General features: G+C 40.8%; 1 protein-coding gene across 2 annotated transcripts; it reads left to right on the top strand.

Annotated features, from left to right (window-relative positions):
- The first annotated feature begins 2,352 nt into the window (after positions 1-2,352).
- On the top strand, positions 2,353-20,462 carry LOC134603315 (arylsulfatase A-like). Of its 2 annotated transcripts, none has more exons than XM_063449170.1 (9): positions 2,353-2,440; positions 2,813-3,093; positions 6,084-6,324; positions 13,244-13,462; positions 14,295-14,464; positions 14,755-14,879; positions 16,538-16,665; positions 19,654-19,756; positions 19,922-20,462. In XM_063449170.1, the coding sequence occupies exons 2-9, from the start codon at positions 2,876-2,878 to the stop codon at positions 20,218-20,220; spliced, it is 1,503 nt and encodes a 500-aa protein (XP_063305240.1). In that variant the 5' UTR covers positions 2,353-2,440; positions 2,813-2,875; the 3' UTR covers positions 20,221-20,462. The 2 variants fall into 2 exon arrangements, with proteins under 2 accessions (XP_063305240.1, XP_063305241.1); XM_063449171.1 differs by lacking the exon at positions 2,353-2,440 and adding an exon at positions 2,488-2,669.
- The last annotated feature ends 2,803 nt before the right edge of the window (positions 20,463-23,265 follow it).

Below are 23,265 nucleotides of genomic sequence, written 5' to 3'. Positions count from 1 at the left end.
TTGGAGTTACATTGTGTTGTTTAAGTGTTCCCTTTATTTTTTTGAGCAGTGTATATATATATATATACACACACACACACACACACACACACATAAATGTAATACATAACAGGTAATAAATATAGTCAATCATGACAGGTGCATTCTGTGCTGAGGTTTATCGCCATAGATCTCTTAAACGATTTTAGATTGAATGAAGATTTGACTGTGTCCCTGAGATTATTCCATAATTGCGGTGTAGGAAAAGGAGGATCGAGCCACTTTATTTTTGTATTGCGGTTTGCTTGTTTGCAAGCAGGGGACACCTTCTTTGTGAGTTTCATAAGTGGTTATCGTCACGCAAGCGGGAATGTTCAGAGGATGCCTGGGTGTTTATAGCTGTAGAGGGGCCACTATATGGGGTTTCCTGGGTGGCTATTGGTGAGAAGAGGTCACTTTCCCAAGCTGCCTGGGGAGCAAAACAAAAAAAAAATTAAAAACATGCAAAGCTAGTTACCTACACACTAGTTGTCTATGTAAATTGTGTTTAAAGCTAAAATAACTATTTGCCTACCAAATAGTTATTTTGTATTTTTTGCTTGACATAACTATTTGCCTATCACAGATAGACCCCCAATGGAAACATGCATACATTTAATTATGCACATTGGGGGTATATCAAAAAACAGTTTGCAACAGCTAGAGGTCTGCACCCTTCGCAAGCTCAGACTTTCTGTGGCTGTCCAATCACAGATTTCCCAATGCAGCTCAATGAGAAGTCTTTGCAAGGCAAGTGCTCTGGGCATTTGCTGCCTCTTGAGATTAGCTCCATTGAGCTAATAAACAAATCACTTGATAATAATCAGACCACCAGAGTCCTTGGTATATAGTATTTAACTTATAAAAGGGCCAATTTGTATTTAAATCTACATTTTATGAAATGAGAAAAAAGACACACTTCACACATGAGCACTTCAGAATGCTTAAGTTCTTTAGGTGTTTGGAGTGTTCCTTTACATCGAGGCCTTAGTTTGCTGCTGCTCCAGTACAGGGCTGCCCAAAAGATAGATCCCCAGATGTTGTTAAAGCTCAGTTAAAGGACCACTATAGTGCCAGAAAAACATACTCGTTTTCCTGGCTCTATAGGGTCCTTGGGTCCCTCTCACCCTCTGGGCCCCCCTCCCACCAGGCTCTAGGGTGAGGAAGGGGTTAATCCATTACCTTTTTTCCAGCGCTGGGCTCCCTCGGCGCTGGGGACTCTCCTTCTCCTTTCCCGTCAGCGGCTGAATGCACTTGTGCGGCATGAGCCACGCGCGCATTCAGCCAGTCTCATAGGAAAGCATTCACAATACTTTCCTATGGACGCTGGCGTCTTCTCAGAGACGCTCGGAAGTGCCTCTAGTGGCTGTCAATGAGACAGCCACTAGAGGCTGGATTAACCCATTTGTAAACATAGCAGTTTCTCTGAAACTGTTATGTTTACAGCAGAAAGGGTTAATCCTAGATGGACCTGGCACCTAGACCACTTCATTAAGCTGAAGTGGTCTGGGTGCCTATAGTGGTCCTTTAATGCTTTGCATGCCTTTAGAATGTCAAAGCATCATGAAAGCTGTAATTTTAAAACATCTGGGGATCTAACCTTTGGACACCCATGCCCTAATAGGAAGGTTCTACTGCTTTGCCATCACTCACTTTTCAGTGTACAGACCCATGCTGTAGTCCCTCTATGCTGAGAAATTAGTGGCACATCACCATATTTTTACGTGTTTCCTATTATCTATACACTTGCTATAATTGTGCAATATATAGCAGGGGCTTCATATTATATTTATTTTGATATCACGCATGTACCATGGCAGGTACACTCTAGGGCTTGTTCACTAAACTGTTTTTTGTTTGCTGTTGCTATTTTTTTTGTTTGCTGTTGCTCTGTGTTTAGTGAATAACTCACTGTTTTCATTCCTGCAGCATATCAATTCTACATACTACATTGCAGTATATCACAATAGAGAATGGACAGGAAATATGCAGAAACTGGCAGCTGTAGTTGAAGTACACAATATTATCTGATTATTTTCCTCCTTCCTGTATTAGAACTGTAGAGTTCTGTAACATGGGTTCAATGAGAGCTATAGAATCTTACAGCCTGTTACATTAGCAAGACACATGGGAGTTTCCCCTCCGCCCCTATCTGTGTTTCTTTTATTTATACCATTAACACTATAAGGGCCAAGCTGTAGTTACAGTAGTATCAAATTATTTTTCTACTTCCTATACTTTGAGAGAATGTCAGAGCTGTATTGGCGACAGCTGGGATTGGACACTACATAATCCATAATGCCTTGCAGGACATTGTCCTCTCACGTGATTTGAGTCATGTGACCGAGTTCTTTAACCTGGGTTAAAGGAGAGCCATGGAATCTTAGCCTGCTACACTAGCAAGACACACACAGTGTGCTCGGTATGTGTGTTCCATTTTACATTAACTCGAAATATTTTATCATGCTGCCACTCCCACTCATATAAAGCTTTTCCGCCTCAATACTGCTAACTCACAGTTCTGTCACAGGAAGCCTCAGTAACATTGTGTATCTGTTCCGATTTATTTTCATTTTAATGCGTTATTTCCCTGTTATACTTTGCTCAGCTGCAGCAGTGAGCACTTCTTATTCATATCATTCTGTTCTTCGGTATATTAACTGAACTTCCTTTGTATTTGTATTTATGTAACCTACATTTTCTCCCTGTTTTTTATGGGCATGGTAAAGCCATAACATTGGAGAAAGGTGTGTCTTATTTTTATTGTTTTGTTTGTTTGTTTTGTTTTTTCAAGGAAATTGCCCTCATGCTGCAGGACAGACCCTCTGATCAAAGTCTGTATTAACACAGCTCCTCTATGGCACTCTGGACTTTATTCTTTGTTGGGGCTTTCTTACAGCCCGTATTTAGTGACCCCCCAAATATTGTTCTAATATTTGCTGATGACTTGGGATATGGTGATTTGGGGTGCTATGGACATCCCACCTCCCTCACCCCCAATCTGGACTTGATGGCATCTAGAGGACTGAGATTTAAAGATTTCTACAGTGCAGCACCTGTGTGTTCCCCATCCAGGTACTGTATATATTTATACTGTTTCATATTATTACTCTTATGAATCTCCTTTAATTGGGAAGTGTGATGCCCTGGACTTTACCTAGTGCACATTATACCTACTCCTTCTCCTGCAGTCATGGCCAAATTCTCACCCCTAATTAACCATTGCATCCCTAAAAGCACAGATATATGGCATAGAGGGGCAAAAAAACTCACAATAATGGCAGAAAAAGATGCAGCGGTGAACTAATGTAAGGATGGTGTTGGTGCAAGAAAATCTTTAGCTCCTCCTCCCCTTCTATCAGATGCAGGTGTGCATTTGTGTGTAGTTTGGCATTTAAATGCAGTGGTATATTTGTGTATTGTGTTTGAATTCTGGAATGCATGGATATATACATTGCTGCACACATATACTGACATAAAAACACACAGATATATATACTGAGACAGATTCATGCATGCATGTTATCAGGGCCAGCTTTGGGCGCCCTGTGCGAAAAATCTTCACAGCGCCCCCACTCCTTCCCCCTACTCACACACTCACACACATGCGCACACGCAGGCAGTCAGTCAGTGACAGACAGACAGACACACACACACACGCCTAGAATGTGACGGCAGATAAGAACCATTCGGCCCATCTAGTCTGCCCAGACAGTCACACACACACACACACACAGGCAGACAGTCAAATATACAGAGTCACACACACACGCAGACAGCCACACACACACACACACACACACAGGCAGACAGTCAAATATACAGAGTCACACATACACACACGCAGACAGCCACACACACACACACACAGGCACAGTCAAATATACAGAGTCTCACACACACACACACACACACAGGCACAGTCAAATATACAGAGTCTCACACACACACACACACAGGCAGACAGTCAAATATACAGAGTCACACATACACACACAGGCAGACAGTCAAATATACAGAGTCACACATACACACACGCAGACAGCCACACCCACACACACAGGCACAGTCAAATATACAGAGTCTCACACACACACACACACACACACACAGGCAGACAGTCAAATATACAGAGTCACACATACACACACACACACAGGCAGACAGTCAAATATACAGAGTCACACATACACACACACACACAGGCAGACAGTCAAATATACAGAGTCACACATACACACACAGGCAGACAGTCAAATATACAGAGTCATACATACACACACGCAGACAGACACACACACACACACACACACAGGCAGACAGTCAAATATACAGAGTCACACACACACAGGCAGACAGTCAAATATACAGTCACACACACACACACACACACACAGGCAGACAGTCAAATATACAGAGTCACACATACACACACCTAGACAGCCACACACACACACACACAGGCAGACAGTCAAATATACAGAGTCACACACACACACACAGTCAAACACAGTCACACACACACAGGCAGACAGCCACACAGACAGACAAGCAGACAATCACATATTTACCTCTGTTCCTTGTGGAGGCAGACAGGCAGTGCAGCCCCTGGATTCTGGTTGTTGGGGAAGCAGGGACTCCTTCCTGCTTCCCCTGCAGCAGTTAGATGGCATTTTAGCTCCGCCCCTGCCGCAGGTAAGCTCCGTCCCTGCCGCAATTTTTTTTTTTTTTTTTTATCCCGGCCGGCCATGTGTGAGCTGTGCGGCCGCACAGCTCGCACACCCTTAAGGCCGGCCCTGCACGTTATATCCCAATTCCAGTAGGACTGCTGGCTGAGGCTGAGATGGGTCTGTGGTTGCTGGGAGTCTAGTCATTTCTCTCTTACCCTCTCCCCATGCAGCTCTCTGATATCTGGGAGGAAGTTATCTGAACTCACTTCTTTCCTGCACATCTGACAGGGGCCTGTTTTGTGCTGTTAATAAGCTGCGGCACCCTACAGCCCCTGATCAAGATGCACATTGAGCGTCCCATCGTGCAGACCCTGGTGCAGCTGTACCGGCAGGAGTTCCGCTACTGGGTGATTGGTACTGATACAAAAAATGGATGTGTTTTAATTGTTGGGGGAGCATTTGGAATGCAGTGCTTTACAACAGGGGTCAAGAGAGCTTGTTTACCTGTTATTTGTGCCATCTATTGTGTTTCACATCTCCCCTACCTTAACAGTCAAATTTGTCTTTCATTACCCAGTGTCTCTTCATATATATATATATATATATACCTATTAAACCCTCAGGTAAGTACAAACTACCTTTGGCCATTGCACTGTTAGCTCTGGGAGGTTTTGTCACCTTCTGGGGTCTTTGCATATTTTTTCTTTTTTCTTTTTTTTCTTTTTTAACAAATCCACCTTAAGCTCCAAGCTCACAGCCTCTCATTCTGCATGCTCACATGTTTGAACAGATATTGAGGAAATGAACGTCCTCTTTTTGGTATTGCATGCTGAAGGCTTGTCTTGGGGATCCCTCCAGTTTTTGACTAAGTGCTTGAAAATGACATGAAAAAAGCTGGAGGTACTGCACCCATAATATGTGATGAAGCCAATCGCAAATTGTGCTGATCTTTCTTTTGCTTTTCTAAATCTCCTTCCTTTTAAGACAGATGTTTGTGTCAGACACCGCATGTAGCTGCCACCAGCATCAGGAGAAGATGACCGCATGTATGAACCTGTTTCTATTTATTAACTTACTGGCACACACAATATTGGTATCAGGAGGGGAGAATAGGTGTACCCCAGGTATCTTTACTATTTTGCCTATTACACCCTAGAAATAGAAAGTATATATTTCTTGGGTTTTTTTTGCTGACCCATGCCCAGTAGCACCCTGTGTTTAAATTGATGTGATTGAGTGCGACCCTATTTCCTTTTTTATTACACCCTAGAAGTCTTACCTGAATTTCTTCTTCACTCTTCTCTCTCCTCTTTTTTTTTAAAATCTGTTAAAACATTTTGTACTTGACTCCTTTTTTACTTTCTGATTTCATTGTTTGTTTGTTTTTGCTGGCAGAGCTAGTCTCCTGACTGGCAGATATCCGAGCCGAACTGGAGTGTTCCCTGGTGTATTTTACCCTAGCTCTCGAGGTGGTCTTCCACATAGTGAGGTGACAATTGCTGAGCTCCTACAATCACAAGGCTATGAAACCGCTATTGTGGGAAAGTGGCACGTTGGGCTTGGGCTGAATGGTACATTTCTGCCCACACAACAGGGATTTCAGCACTTTCTGGGAGTTCCCTACTCTCATGACCAGGTAACATAATATATAAGGTTATCTGTATTTGTGGTTACTTTGTCCAAAACTCGTTTACATATTAGATAGAAGTGTAGAGTGGACAAAATTCTGGATTCCTCCAGCAAATCAAAAGTGCCCAGAGGCTATCTCACCATCTGATTTGTGTGGCAACATGCCATAACTATTGTCTGCTCATAACTAATAGGCTACATTGAGTCCTCTAGTAGGCTCTACGAATGCTGTACCATGTGTTGCTTGACATTTAAATACACTAGGGGCTGACCAGTAATAGACCTCAATTGGCTTCCAGGGATTGTGATCACAGAAATTGCCCACTCCGGTCTCACTCATTATTGACAATCTGCATAGCATTTTCAAAGAATAAATGATCCAACACCACACCTGTTGGTGATTTCAGTATTGTCCCTGTTTTGGCTAGCATGATGTCAATATAAAGTAACAACACTAATTTATTGAATAGAGGGTGTTCTAGAGTCTAGATCAGGACTTCCCAAACTTTTGAAAACTTTTTTTTTTTTTCGCGACCCACTCGCTTGTAATGCATATTTTAAAAATGAAGAAACTTGGCACATCATGGCAATCTCATTTAGATGCATACAATTGGCACACCATTGGCCGTTTTATAGGCATACAACTGGTTACTCACAGACTCGGGCAGAATCGGAAGCGCTGTGTCCTGCTCTTTCATCCAGGCACCTCTCATTTAGCATCCCAGTAGTGGAACTAATGTAGAGAGGGCCCTGGTGCAAGTATGTTTTCTGGGCACCCCTCTGCAAGTGTGGCCAAAAGGTAGATCCCCATCTGTAGGATAACTCCAAAAATGCTTTGCCAGCTCGGGGATCTACCATTTTGGTTGTACTTGTGAGCAGTATTTATGCGTTTGAATGTAAGCATGTTTTTGTATTAAGTATGTGTATTTGTATATACTGTTGCCATTGGAATTTAGTGGTGTACTTGTGTGTAATGTTTGCATGTAGTGTTGACTTTTAAATGCAGGTGTGCTTTTGTGTGTAGTGTTGGTGTTTGAATACTACTTCAAAAGTGTGCGTGACGTAGTTGTGGTGGTGAAAGGGTTAAAGTTCACTATTTGTCTGCACTAGACCAGAAATAATGATAAAATCCCACTTAACACCACCCACACTTAACCATAATAATATAAATATTACTATTTTAACGCTGCCACCCCAAGACAATTTTATAAATCCCACCAAATACAACTTAGCACAATATTTAAGCAATTGCAAAACATTAATTAGTATCTTCAGGTAATGTGATTCTTTACCAGACAAAGGCAGAACTTAATAAAGGAATATTTATATATGATCAAAAAATAGTCACAGTGCATACAAAAAATAGATGATAAACAAATGATTTACACCAACAACAGATAAAAACAAAAGGTATAAAATAACAGTCTTAATCACTTTTTCGAAGTAAAACTTCTGCCCAGGGGACCTCTGGCAAGGAAGATGGTGACTCGCTCAAAATAAGATTTTGGCCCCAATGTGGATGTACATGTGTGCCTAGTATTGGTGTTAGATTGCGTGTGTATATCTGTGTAAGTACGTATGTGCATACATCCAAGCAGTCACATACATACATATACGCACAAATTCATGTACACATGACACACACACACACACAAACATACCTAGGTGCTCATCCTGACACAGATGCACAAGTACAACTGGTTTTATTGACCAAATGAGCGGATGTGCCATTTACTGGTCAAATACCAGGAGTGGACTGAAAAAGGGGGTGCTCCCCCTGGCTTAGGGAGTTATGGTACGGCATAGTCTCCTGTACCTCGCCTCCAATTAGCGCTCTCCTGGCTGGGAAGTGGCTGGAAACAGGGGTTGAAGTTGACCGGGGCAATCTTGGTAACCACGACCAAGCCGAAGTCCCAGGGGAATATGGTCCGGTTCTGCTAAAGTCCTTGTGGTTCCCTCCAGCTCTGTTTTATACACCGACCCCCTGCATGCACCAAAACAGAGAGACAAAACATCCCTGAATCTCTACAAGCCATACATCCCTGCATTGCACATGTTGGCGTGCCCAACCTGGCAAAATAGCACTGTGATCGTGGAGTTTTAGGGAAACGCCACTGTCAGGCCTAACCTTAGTTGGGAGTCCGGTATGCAGAGTTGCACGCAAATAAACAGACCAAGGTGACCAGATGGCCTGTGAGTCTGTGCATAGGGCTGTGCAGGATATTGCTCCCAGTCACAGTACAGGCAAGGACACAAGCAAGAGAATCGTCGAGGATAAGCAAAAAGTCAGAGGGAGCTAGAAGTCAGGATAAACAAGGGTAAGCCAAAATCAGAGGATGCCAGAGGTCAGGACACACGATAAGAATAAGCCAAGGTCAGGAGCCAACTGGAGAACACTGGATCACAAACACAGGAACCAGAGTCAATGGACTGACACTGCCATCAGGGAGAGGCAGTGTCTTATACCTATACAAAAAAGTGGAAATCACCCAGAATACGTATAGATATAATATATAATAGAATGACCTGTATTTAGGTGAATTCTCCAGACATATGCTCTGTGTGAATAAATCAAATGGCTAACATAGCGTAAAATGGTATATAGTAGGGATGTGAAATAAATGTGATATGAATACACTCACAAACGAATGAGATAATCAGGCCTTTCACCCACTCCGGGGTATTAGATGAGTATGAGATGAGATGTAAAATCTTCCAACCAGATATATGAAATAAAAAGATCAAATATAGTAAAGTACGTATAAAATAATGTATAACAAATTTATTGGTCGCACTTACACTTAAGAAGTATAAAAAAAGCGTATCTCCAAGTTAATGTGCCCTCCTGGATGGATGTTTTCTTTCAAAATCACCACAGTAGGGATAAGGAGCAGCAGTATAAAAAGTAAAATAAACACATATAAATAAAAGAAATGTCCACAAGGGGTTAATCCAACGCGTTTCGTCCGGTCAAATGTTTGGACTTCTTCAGGGATCAAATGTTTGGACTTCTTCAGTGTCTTATACCTGGCTAATTTGGGCATCAGCTTCAGGTGGGCTGAGATTGATAGGAGCAAGAGTCCAGAGTTCAAATCCCCTTTTTGGCACCTGTGGAACGGCCCATCCTGGCCCTCTGAATGGCACGGGGCCAATCGTGACAGCCACTCTGTTAAATTTTAGCCAGGCCGCTAGAACAGTCCTGTGGCAAAACCAACCTCGCCACTGGGCATTGGAGAAGCCTGTTTGCCCGCCTCCTGCCTGCTGACTATGGCCCCTGGGAGATTTGGCCCTTTAAATACAGTATTTGGGCATATTGTATTTTAATATGCTGCTGCTGGCCCTTTAAGAACCATCTGGGGACATACTGTGACTTTTGGGAACAATGCCCCTTTAAGAGGGTGTCCCCAGACCTATTTGTGACAATGCTCCTTTAAGACTTTGTCCCCAGACTGTTAATATACGGTGTTCCTGGCTTTCTCCCACTTGGTTCAGTAAATGGGGCTTACTGAACCAGGTACCACACAGGCGGACCACCCAGAAGTGGAAGTGTGCAGGCAATTTACCTCCCAGGCTGGGAGCCTGCTGTAATTAAATTGCCGAATGCTGGGTGGCTGCCATTCGGAAAAAAACTAACACGTGGCGGCGGCCATCTTTAATTCAGCTGAAGTTTTATCTTCTCCAGACTTCAATGCATTCGACAGTTCAAACGCCATTCGACAGTTCGATAATTGGAATGGTTGTCGTTTGTGTGTTTGAACTGACTTTAACATGGGAAATAGACTGACTGCACTGCCTGATTCTCTGGAACTGTTTTGGGCATGAAAATGTGCTTGCGGTCGGTCAAAAAGGGACCTCCAGCTAACGTTTTAACCCCTAGATGGAATTGGCTGAATTTTGACTGTTTATAATTAAAGTGTGCTGAGTTTGAATATGTGGTAAAAACTGTATTTATCTGCCTGTGATAATTATATTAACCATTGTGTTCAGTAATCATATCACAGGCAGAGTTGAGGATTTTGTATGGGAGTGTCTGTGTGTATTGTACGGATTGATTGGTTGTATTTCAAAACACTGTGGGCAGTACTATGTTTGTGGATTGTGAATAAAAGAGGCTGTATGTGCCAGTACAGTCAGTTCTGCTTGACCCTCAAAACGAAGTGTCGTCTCGTCATTGGGGGAATTGGATTGTATGCTGATTGCCAAGAGTGTAAGCTGATTGTATGCTTTTCCTGTTCAGCGGTTTACAGCATTCATATGTTTTGAGAGCATTCGTATGCTTCTCCAGGTTCGGTGGTTGTGGTGTCTGCTAGAATGCTTGGAGCCCTCAGGAAGCGCTAGGAGCATTCATCAATGGAGGTACCCAGTTAGGGTGCCCGTCGATCTGTTACAAGTCCTAGCCGAAAACCATTTCAGACAGTGAGGGGGTTCCCCCTGGCTCATTGGCTCATGAATAGCGATTTGTTACCCTTGATTAACTGGAGCACCCCTCCGAAAAACGCTAGCATTTGATGTTGGGAAAGGGGTGAAAATCACAATGTAATAAGATCGGGCTGAGGTGATGTTTGCGGCCAAGCCGGAGTTCCATGAAATACATAGAGAAGTCCCGCTGTAAAGTCTTAGATACTCAGGCTTGGAGTATGGTCTGTGGACGGGGCAGAGAGGCACTTGGTGGAATCACATTGAGGGGGAAGGTAACACAGGGAGCCAGGAGAGTGTTGTAGTCTTTAACAAAGTTTTAGCGCTTAGTGGTATCCGCCACACTCCCGTTCCATCTCCATGTTTCCCGCCACTTATGGCTTTGGCACTACATCAGAAGAGCAACTGGGGCAGTGCTCACACTGACTATATAAAAAGTTATTAGGTCGTGACAATTGAGGGCATGTGTCACAACACAATAACCACAAGCAGGGCAGAATTTTGAACTTGTACTCCAGCCCACCCAATAACTCAAGTGTTGCCCTGATGCCATGAGTGCTCAGAAGCAAGAAGATGGAAAATGTGTTTGGGGCAGAGCACTCATTGGGTGAAAGACACTTACTCTTGCATTCATTGCTGGAGCTCTATAGGCTTGGTTTATTTCAGCTCTCCAATTCTCTAGTTTGCTCCTGTTGTGGTTATTGTTTTGTGACACATGCCCTCAACTGTCATTATTGTTATGAATAATAATAATAATATTTATATAGCGCTAACAGTGGGTGGACGAACAGACATGTAGTTATAACCAGACAAGTTGGACACACAGGAACAAAGGGGTTGAGGGCCCTGCTCCATGAGTTTACATGCTAGAGGGAGTGGGGTAAAGTGACACAAAAGGTAAGGATAGTATTAGACTAATGACAGTTGCAAGAGAGGAATCAGTCGGGAGCTATTAACAGTTTAATTGATATGCTTTTATGAATAAGTGGGTTTTTAATGATTTTTTGAAGTAGTGGATAATGGGTGAGCATCTAACTGAGGAGAGAAGTGAGTTCCACAGGAACGGTACAGCCCCTGAGAAGTCTTGAAGGTGGGAGTACGGACAGAAGATAGACATAAGTCTTCAGCAGAGCGTAAGGGCCTAGACGGGACATACTTGTGTATTAATGAGGATAGATAGGTGGGAGCAGCATTATGTAGAGATTTGAAAGCAAGAACCAGAATTTTAAATTGAGCCATATATCTTACAGGAAGCCAATGTAGGGACTAACAAAAGGGTGAGGCGTGGGAGGTGCGGGCTGACAGGAAGATGAGCCTCGCCGCCGCATTCATTATGGACTGTAATGGCGCAAGTTGGGAGCACATAAGACCACTGAGAAGCGGATTACAGTAGTCAAGGCGAGAAAGAGCAATGGAATGGACCAGTGCCTTAGTCGCATCTGGTGTTAAGTAGGGTCAGATGCGCGCAATGTTTTTGAGATGGAAACAGAATTTGGTGATAGACTGAACATGAGTTAAAGAGAACACCTAGGCAGCGAGCCTGCGTGGTGGAGCAGATGGTAGCATCGTTGACTTGGAGGGAGACAGACACAGGAGTAGCAACACTTGAGGGAGGAAAGACTAGAATTTCAGTTTTTGTCAAGTTGAGTTTAAGGAAGTGGACAGCCATCCTGTTAGAAATAGCAGAGAGGCAGTCAGAGACACTAGTCAAGAGGGACAGGGAGAGGACAGGTAGATTTGCGTGTCATCCGCATAGAAATTATATTGGAAGCCAAAGGAGCTAATGAGTTTACCAAGGAAGGCAGTATAGATAGAGGAAAATAGGGGACCAAGAACTTAACCTTGGGGGGCAGCAACAGAGAGTAGTTGGTGAGAAGAAGCAGAATCAGAGAAAGAAACACTGAAAGAGCACTGGGAGAGGTAGGAGGAGCACCAGGAGAGAGCAATATCTTGTAGACCGATATTGCGGAGGATGAGAAGAAGCTGTTGATGACCAACAGTGTCAAAAGCCACAGACCGGTCAAGGAGAATTAGGATAGAGTAGTGACCATGAGATTTTGCAGCGAGTAGATCATTGGATACTTTGGTCAGTGCCGTTTCCACAGAGTGCTTAGCGCGGAAACCAGACTGAAGCGGGTATAGCAGAGAGTTAGACTCAAGGAAGTCTGTCAATCTTGCATACACAACTGTTTCAAGGATCTTGGATGCAAAAGGCAGTAGCGAGATTGACCGTGTGAGCACTCTGGTGCCAGTGCACCAGCTGCACTGATGGAATTTGGGGAAATAAGTGCTGGAACAAAATATTGGCGTGCTCTAACGTGGCATTCTTTGGGATTAAATGTCTGAAGGTATTCCTTTTATTATGTGCTTACTTGCTTCAACTAATTTGCCAACTTTTTCAAATGCACGTTAAGGTTTGAAGGTTTGAAAGGTTTGAAGCTCTCTTGACATTTTGTACTAAATGTGCTTCCTCTGCTATAAAATCTCCATTTATGTATCACTCTATACAGGGCCCCTGTCATAACCTCACATGCTTTCCACCAAACACTGGGTGCTATGGTACATGTGATCTTGGAGAAGCTCTGCTCCCTGTATTCTTGAATGAAAAGATCATCCAGCAACCAGTGAATTTCACAGGACTTATCTCGATGTACGTGGAATTCAGCAAATCATTCATTTACCAAGCTGTGAAAAACAGGAACCCTTTCTTCTTGTACTATGCCTCACATGTGAGTAAACCCAACCAGTAGAATCATGCTAACTTTCAGTGCTTCTGCAATAAGCGTGGGGGTAGGATTATAGCATTGGGGGGAGGAGAGGGGGGTGGGGGGGGGGGGTTATTCCCAAAGTTTTTCATCCACTAACAACTTAAAACCAAAACCTTGTCAAGTTATGTAGATGCAAAGTAAATTTTTTTTTTTTTAAGATGTGTAAAACAACTTGCCGACCTATGCAGGCTTACGCACCCCTCCACCTGACTGCTGATCATGCTGTCTGGGTGCGTTAACTGCATTGTACACTGCAACTAGGGTTTGGATCGCAGGTTCAAAACAGGTTCTGTGTTTATTAATATTTAATTTAATTTTAAATATTTGGGTGTTTTACCTTTACTGATTCTGTATAAAAACATGTCACTTTCTAAAGGTAACTGGTCAACCAACGTGAATTATGTATTGAATACGGTGATACACTTATGACGTATAGGCACCCTTTCCCTAATTATGGAAGAAACTCTTGTTTGTCACTTGCACATGTGGACTACAATACATGGGAGAAACCTATTAACAATTTGAATATTACAGCACATTAACTCCATTCTGATGAATTTGGGCAAGCCAATTTCTTGTCATGGTGGTGTTCCCATTTCAAGCCATCAAGAAAGTGAATCATTCTCCTTGAAAGGGGGATACTAATAAATGCTCCTGCAGAGGGAACCTGGATTTATATATGAATATAAAACTCCAATACCTTGTGGCTTAAATTAAGAAATTACTTAGGTTCTACTTTTTAAATTATTTTGATTGCGCATTTCACCCTTCCTTTTTCTGCATCTATCCACAGCACACTCATTACCCACAGTTTGCAAGTGCTAAATACACTGGCTCCACTCCACGGGGACGGTTTGGAGATGCTCTCCGGGAATTTGATGGATCAGTAGGGGAGCTGTTGCAGACTGTGTGGGATTCTGGGATTTTAAATAACACATTCTTTTTCTTCACGTCAGACAATGGGTCAGTGTTTTTTTTTTTTTTTTCGTTTTTTTTTATTCATTAATTTATTTATTTTACACAATTTGCCTTTTGTTGTATTTAAAAACAAAGCTTACATGGGATTTTAAGCGATCACGATTGACTCTAGTCCAAGAGTGGATCTGTATAGATTCTGTAAACTCAGGTAGAACCTGTTCAATATATTGGAATGTGTTCTGGGGTTATCCTTCCTATCTTTTAAAAGTGTTTGCTGTAGGAAAATTAGGTCAGGTTGTTGAATTGACTGGAAGAGCTTATTTTTCTATTTTCAGGCCTGAGACCATGCGAATGGAGAGAGGAGGTAGTTCTGGGCTCTTGAAATGTGGAAAAACCACCACGTATGAGGGGGGCATGAGAGAACCCGCAATAGCGTACTGGGAAGGCAAGATAAAACCAGGTAATTTCAATGGATTTTCATGCATATAAATTCACAAATGCATACTGGCCATAAAAGAGAAATTACTTTTTTTTATTTTTTATTTTTTATAATTTTTTATTTATTTTATATTCTAGGTTTTTTTTTTTTTTTGTCAATTTGTGTTTTCCAAGTATTCATCGGGTACAAAAAGAAGAGCAGGATGTAGTTAATGGGTAACAGTAGGCAATGTATTCATACATCAAACGCATGATACACATGAGCTCCCACCCTAGAGGTCTAGGATAGCTATAAATATTGCCTGTTAGGCATAACATTATGTTAGTTTTTACTTGTCTATTCTCTCCACCTCTCCTGTTTCGGCCTTCCTTGTGGGTTGGGTTCCACTTGTCGTGGCCCTTCTACCCATTGGTTACTCGATGTGGTTGCTTTATGGGAAGGGTGGCGTGTATTAGTGGTGGTTATGAGTATAGGCTGCCAACGATAGCGCCACACAGTGCTGACATGTTCCAAGTCAACACCGTGTTGCGCTATCGTTGGCAGTTACCTTGCCGGGGAGGGGGGGTTAACTAGGGAGTAAATAATAACTGGAGGAGCAGTTTTTGTGCAACTTGTGTGTCCTGGCCTCCAACTCTTACTCTTGCATTGCCCATGTACATCTCATTATCTGCGAATGTGGTGTTTCCATTCTGCCTAGTGGCTAGCGTTGGGTCATAATTCAATGTCGTAGGTGGCCTGGGTTAAGCGTGGAGGCAGGGGTCATATTCTAGTCTTAATGGCCCTGTATTTGGGTCCATTCAGAGAGCAAAATCTGTCACTGCTCACATTTACCAATGTCTGGGTTGTGCAAAACAGGCTCCAAATCATGCTAGCATGTATATTTGTGTGTGTGTATACATACAGTGAGGACATGTGCCCACCCCATTCACATGCTGTGGGTGGGCACAGGTCCACTAAACAGTGGTTCTTAAACCTAAAGCTAGCAACTGGGTAACCAGTAATGAATTTGGGGGCTTTAATTCAATAATTGGAGCCCCACCTGTGCCCTATAATGAAAAATGGGGCAATATATTTCTGGCACCCGTTGAATAAAAAACGGAACTATATATAATTACACCCCCAGCTCCCATTCATAGGCAGCAACTGCGGGTCCCTTCCCCAAACTCTCTCTTCTGAAGCCCTTGGCCACCCTCCCCCTATTAAAAAAGAAAATCACTAGCTCACCCTAATTTTAAATCTAATACTTGTAAGGAAAAATCTTTCTTAAATCTTCATTTCTTCAGCCCCATAATAGAACAAATTAAACACCACAATTAGATCTAAAAACACAAATCAGAAAAAAACAAAAAACTGAAATAACACTAATATGTGTTTGCTTTTTGAGGGCTCCACTTACTATCATTTTAAGGTGGAATATTTCAGTGCAAAAATAACTGATTCTTTGTTTATATATATATATATATATATATATATATATATATATATATATATATATATATAAAAAAAAAACACGTCCAAGTGGTGCCATTATGGACCATTAACGCCTTGCTGGGACTGTGCTACTGCTCTCTTATTTTATGCCCATTGGCATGAATTTCAAAATTTAGGTTTTTTTTTTTTCTTTTTTTTTCTTTTTTTCTTTTATCTAAACTGTTTCTAATTATTCTCATGTTCTGCAGGAGTCACCTCTGAGCTTGCAAGTACTTTAGACATTCTGCCCACAATAGCATCATTGACTGGGGCTCCTCTTCCCAATGTAACACTGGATGGGTATGACCTGGGCAAAGTCCTGTTTTCTGGACAACAAGTAAGTGCACAAATGAGAGATGTTATTGATTGGGATTAGTTACCATAGATGAACTGATGGGAAGACTATTACCCAAATGGTACAAGATGTGTGCAAAGTCTAATTTTATAAAGTGATTGTATGGACCTAAAATTACAGTGGTCTGTTTTTTTTTTTTGTTTTTTTTTTTAATACTTTTTATGTTACAAACATTTAAGTTAATCCTGACAAATTTGTTATTTAAAATACAAAAGTAGTCTTGCCTATTTAAGAAGTCTGTATGAATCGGAACCCTTAGTCTAGCCTTATAATAGACAGGAAAGAATTGTGTACAGGTACAGCTTAAAGAACCACTCTAGGCACCCAGACCACTTCAGCTTAATGAAGTGGTCTGGGTGCCAGGTCCAGCTAGCTTTTACCCTTTTTTTATAAACATAGTTTCAGAGAAACTGCTATGTTTATACTGAGGGTTAAGCCAGCCTCTAGTGGCTGTCTCATTGACAGCCGCTAGAGGCGCTTGCGTGATTCTCACTGAAAATCAGTGAGAGCACGCAAGCGTCCATAGGAAAGCATTATGAATGCTTTCCTATGCGACCGGCTGAATGAGAGAGCGGCTCCTGACGCGCATGCGCATTCAGCCGATGACGTCGCGAGGAAGAAGAGGAGGAGGAGGAAAGCTCCCCGCCCGGCGCTGGAGAAAGAGGTAAATTTAACCCCTTCCTCCCCCCAGAGCCCGGTGGGAGTGGGTCCCTGAGGGTGGGGGCACCCTCAGGGCACTCTCGTGCCAGGAAAAAGAGTGTTTTCCTGGCACTAGAGTGGTCCTTTAAATAAGTAGGTGGGGTAAGAGAGGAGATAGACAAATATACAGGATGTTTCAAACACCCTCACTATTTTTAACGCTTATAGACACTGGAGTAAGTTTTATTAGAGGATATGTATTTCATACATTAATCACAAACTAATTATAAAAATATAATTTATTGTGACAATAATTATATCAAAATGTAACCTGCGTGACAATAATTAGGTATAACATAAGTATACAATATGGCAGTTTAACACAATTTCCGATAGTTCAATAGCAACCTTTATATCCACATAGATGCAAATTCAACAAGATTTACGACAGGACACTTTCTTTGAAATCCGCTATGCAATTCTTAACACAGAACACAACATCTCACAGGACAGCACACAGAATATGGCTGAAAAATGTTTTCTGTGTCTGAACTCACACTGAATAACAGTGAGTTAATTCACTCACTGTTGGCTACAATACTCACGGGCAAAATAACTTTTATATTGCAATGACAAAATACAATATTTCTCATACCAGATCAGTTAACCATTCCTTCTCATCCAATAACCAATAAGAATAATTCTAACCAGACTTTACGTTTACAGAATTTTAACTTTCCTAATTATGGATGACTATCCCTAAATCCAGATAAGTCAATATTTCTGGTTAATAGCTGATATACTATTTTTCGCAAATTATCAGTAAATATATTGTTATTAATTCCTTCTGCAGTAAGGAACTTGAAACAGTATATTTCATTAGCTAACTATGATTTCATAATAATTTAAATCTGACCAGCCTTTTTAACCAGACATATTTCTGTCTTTAGTAAAATTAATTAAGTCAAATTAAACTAAATTAAATAAAACCAGCATAATGACCAGCTTATTTTTGTAGAATTTCTTTTAGGCTTGGAGATATATCCCAGGAATTGTGAATGCAAGTATGAATGAGAATTGTGGGAAATAAGTTCACAGATTTCTCATTGTTAAGAATTTCAAGGTTAAGTGTTGGTTGGAAAAGATAAAGAAAGTTAGATGTGTCAGCTTTTCTGCTCTGATCTCAGACCCCAGGACCCTTCTCTCTCCTTTGTCCTTAATTTTTAACCCCTTAAGGACCAAACTTCTGAAATAAAAGGGAATCATGACATGTCACACATGTCATGTGTCCTTAAGGGGTTAAAGGAGAATCTTCCTTTAAGTCATTCGTTTTAATGACCAATCGAGTAAGGCGGGCGTTTCTTCCCTACAGGCTATCCTGTAGATGCGTCATAACTCCACCAGAAATTCTTGTCAGGAATTCCTATTGTCACTTGGTGTAAGGCATTAACTGGATTTTGTAATGCATTGCATTTGACATCATTTTTGGTTATCTTTATGATACCCGTCCATCAAAGACCTGTCAGTCTTCAAAGACTTTTCTCAGTCTGACTGTGTCCTTTTGGTCCATAAAATTAGAATATTGACATGTCCTAGCCTTGGTTTCACTTTCTTAGTACAATGGAACTTTTGTATCAGATCCTTAATATTTAAAAAGTAAAATTAATTACTTTTAATGTTATCTGTCATTGGTAATCCTGTGTCTGGTTTCGGTTTGAAACACTGTGTAGTGATATATATTCTAATCTTTTACACGCATTCAGATAATGTTTGTTTAATAATGACATTTCTCTTTTGATATTCTTTCCATGCATATTCAATATTATTAAAAAAAGGTACTAATTATACATGATTAAATACAACTATAGTTGGTTATATGTGGATATATATATATATATATATATATATATATATATATATATATATATATATAAATTTGTTTCTGGGCTGTTGCTGTTTTTTTCTTCTTCTATCAACCCCCCTTGCTGCAGTTCTAAGGTCTTATCTCTGCTCAGTGTTTAAGCTAGCTGCATTCCTTTGCACAGGCTTGAATGAATAGAGTACAGAGAAGTAAAAATGTCTGTCTTTTTGCATTTTGTAATAAAATGGATGGTCACGTCTAGTAACTGGTGACTTACAATATACATTTTTAATTTCTTTAACACACAATATCTGCCAGTGGAAAGATACTGGCACCATTTATAACCAATCGTTTCGTCCCACATTGTTGTCATGTATTTAGTGGATTATATTGTAATTAACATATATATATATATATATATATATATATTTCCTACTCAAATCAATAATTTTTACATCATTGACACGCAGAGTCCGCGGACAATATTCCATTACTATCCAAGTTCCCTTGACCCCAAAAGAGGGATCTTTGCATTAAGGCTTGGCAAATACAAGGCCCACTTCTATACGCAAGGTAAGTATACAGTTTTGTATACTTGGGGGTATGGACTGTTTTCGATTTTAAGTTGACTTTGCAGAATAGTTGAAGTGAAAAGTTTATGATTACCAGTGGATTACAGGGCACATGGGGAATATTGGTTTAGATTTTGACTTTATTTTCTCTGTAATCCTCCAAAAGGAGCATTCAACAGCGGGTCAACTCCAGATCCAGACTGTCACGCCACTGCACTGCTCACTGCCCATGACCCACCATTGCTATTTGATTTGGGTACTGATCCAGAAGAAAACTACAACTTGCTGAACGGAGGCATTCCTGAAGATCTGGTGCCAGTAGTCAATGCCATTTTGCAGGAGCGTGACCGTTTTGAAAAAGCAATGGTGTATGCAGAAAGTCAGATTCACTTGGGCACAGACTCCTCTCTGAGACCTTGCTGTAATCCAGAGTGTTACCCCAAACCTGACTGCTGTCATTGTTAAATGACTGAGTAGTCTGCTGTAATACTCTCGGTGACGTCGTATCTGAGATCTGAGATCTGTGATTCAGATGCATTCAGATACCACAGTAAAATGTAAATGCCTGGTATTGAAACTCTTTGAATACATATGGTATGTCCGTTTATAGTGTGCATCATTATTTCTAGCCTACTGTTTAATTGATCATTCTGCTTTCAGTGTGGCACATTGATTCCTTGAAATAATGTATTGTACTGTGTAACACTGTTTTGTTTGAATTTTCCATTTAACCTGTCCTTGCATGTCATTTATGTCCAACCTTCATATGTAGAAAAAGAATGTGATTTACCGAAATGTATAGCTGGGTCTAACTTGACAAGTGCACAAATTATTCAGTAGTTTTGTACTTTCTGGAGAACCAAAAAGCCATAGCAGTTTACAGTAATCTTTTATATATTTGTATAGTACTATAATATCTTTATGCCTTTTAACCTTTCACCCATCCAAACACTCCTACGGTTTTAGTTTTTGCATCCAATCTTCTTATCTATAAGGAAAAACTCCCTATATTCCTAATAATGTTCTCCCTTTTCTTATTTTTTTTCATGTCCACCCTCTCTTTTCTCATAGCTAAAATATTTATCTTTCTGCTAACCTGTTCCTGCTCACAGCATCTTCATCACCCACACTTTACGTCCATCCTCTCTCTGCTCATCCCATGGACTTTACTCCTACCTTTCCCCCCATTCTCCCCCAACTCCTTCTTAATCCTCCAAATACAAGCTTGCACCCCAACTAATTTAAATCTTACTCCCACCTAATCTTACTTTCTGTCCTGCTCCTAGCAACTGGTTATGTCTCTCCAAACCCTTGTCCCTCCTCCACAAACCTACCTTGTGCTACCACCAGGAACCAATCTTTTACCTATCCCATGTAACATTCCCTTTAAGTCCTCCATTCTCACTGCCCTCTGGAATGCACGCTGTGTGTGCAACATCACTAAATAAACTGTTTGTGACTTATTCACCCCATGCTCCCTAAAATTACTTGCTTTAACTGAAACATGGCTTTCTCCATTTGTCACTGCTACCCCTGCCTTGTTATTCTGTGATGATCTTCATTCACTTTACTCGCAGCCCAAGCCAATCTGACTGTAAAGGTGGCAGTGTAGGGTTTCTGCTATTACCCTACTGCTCCATCAAATTTCTACCCCGCCTCCCCCTATGTTTCTCCTCATAGAAATTCATTCTACTTGCCTGTTCAAAACCATCTCTGCAAACATTGCCGTTATTTACCGCTTTCCGTCTTCTCTTCTATTTTGCTGCCTGGTAATACTTCCTTTACTCTAATATTCCATCCCTAATTCTTGGTAAATTTAAACATTCCAATTAACCTACCCTTGACCTCTGTAGCCTCAAAACTTCATTCTGTTCCTCCTTTTGGCTATCACAGTGGGCTGTTTCTCATTACCATCAATCTATGTATGCACAATCTTTAATCTCTATAACAATGGAGTTTCTTTCTTAGATCACCACCTCTTCTCATTCATTTGTTCTTGAGAACCACCTCACCCAACAATCTCAGCCTAACCAATCTCAACTTAATCTCAGCCTAACCAATCTCTTGACCTGAAACAACGCTCGGCTGATGTTTGTTCTGAGTTCTCATCCATACCTAACTTTTCCTTCTCTTGACCCTTTCTGGCTGTCTCCTCATATAATGCTACCCTCACCCCTGCGCTGGATGCTTGTCTCATTTTTTAATGTTTCATTTTCCACTTTTAGAATATTGTAAAGCACTGCGAAATAGGTTGTTGCTAATAAATGACAAAATAGTAATAAAATAGTAACATAAAACAAATGCAGTTTTTCTTGCCTTTCAATCCCCCTTACTAATTTAATAGCTTGCTGTTTTTATAATAATACAATATCTTTCTTTAAAGAGACACCCCATTGCTCAAATGCGAAAAAGAAAATCACTGTTTAGTAGATATACCCCAAAACATGTATGCAATTTCTTTGTTATTTTGATCATGTGGATGCCCATTCTTTTACATTAAAGAACCTTTGTTATATTTTCATGGATAATTGCGGTGAGGTTCTATTGAATAGTTATCTATCTATAGACTTTGTTTTGTAGGTGTAAAGTCAACTTTATTTGTAATAAAATACCCCTTTCCCTCTCTCCTCCCCCACCCCTCCCCAGTTTGAATGTTTGAAGTATGGATTTTTGTGTAATCCAAGTAGTAGGTCTAATTATCGTTTATAAAAATTGTTACTTAAGTTGGTTGAATTATCTTGAATTAATGAAAGCCTCAAAACATGACTTCAGCACTGCAGATGTTTTGCACTACATCTCCCACAAAGCATTCTAACTGTGAGAGCATTATTGGAGTTGTAATCCACAATATCTGGCGTGCTAAAGGATGCCTACCCCTGCTGTGGGCCAAGGTTACTTTATTGTTGATCTTTTGTTCATCTGACCCATTAGCACTATACTGTATGTAGGTACTTAGAAGGTTTTTTTTTTTTTTTAACATATTGGAAGTCATCAACAAGAACTTGCATAACACATTTTTAAACCTAGAGTGTAATAATGTGTCAGACAATATTCTATTTGACCAGTTTCCCATATGGTCACAACCACATATGTTCACAAGAAAATACAACAAGATTTAAACTAAAGAACCAGCAATTTAGGTGCTTTTTGTGTATAGTTTTTGCTGCAAGATGGTCCACCTTTTTCTATCTCCATGTACAAATATATTTATAGCTATTGTTGAGTTGCTGCTGCCCAGGCCTGTCCAAGAAATTGTCTTGTTTATGCTCCCAGTTATTGAAGCCGGTTCCCAGATTCTATAACTGCTAGAGGTTGTCACGGCATCAACTACTTTACAGCGCCATTCACCGAACAATGATTGATTCTAAGTGTCACTGTTAACTTGGGTAGTAGTTCCGTTCACATTATTTTTATTGGTGTTTTGTGGCTGAATGTATAACTGTTTCTGGGTGTAAATGACTGGTATATGTGCTGTTTTTTTATTTGTTAGGTTGGGTTGGTCTGTTGAGG

The sequence above is a fragment of the Pelobates fuscus genome, chromosome 3 (assembly GCF_036172605.1).
Source record: "Pelobates fuscus isolate aPelFus1 chromosome 3, aPelFus1.pri, whole genome shotgun sequence".
NCBI classification, from domain to species: domain Eukaryota; kingdom Metazoa; phylum Chordata; class Amphibia; order Anura; family Pelobatidae; genus Pelobates; species Pelobates fuscus.
The sequence above is the reverse complement of the archived record's forward strand: the minus strand, read 5'-3'. Positions and strand labels throughout refer to the sequence as shown.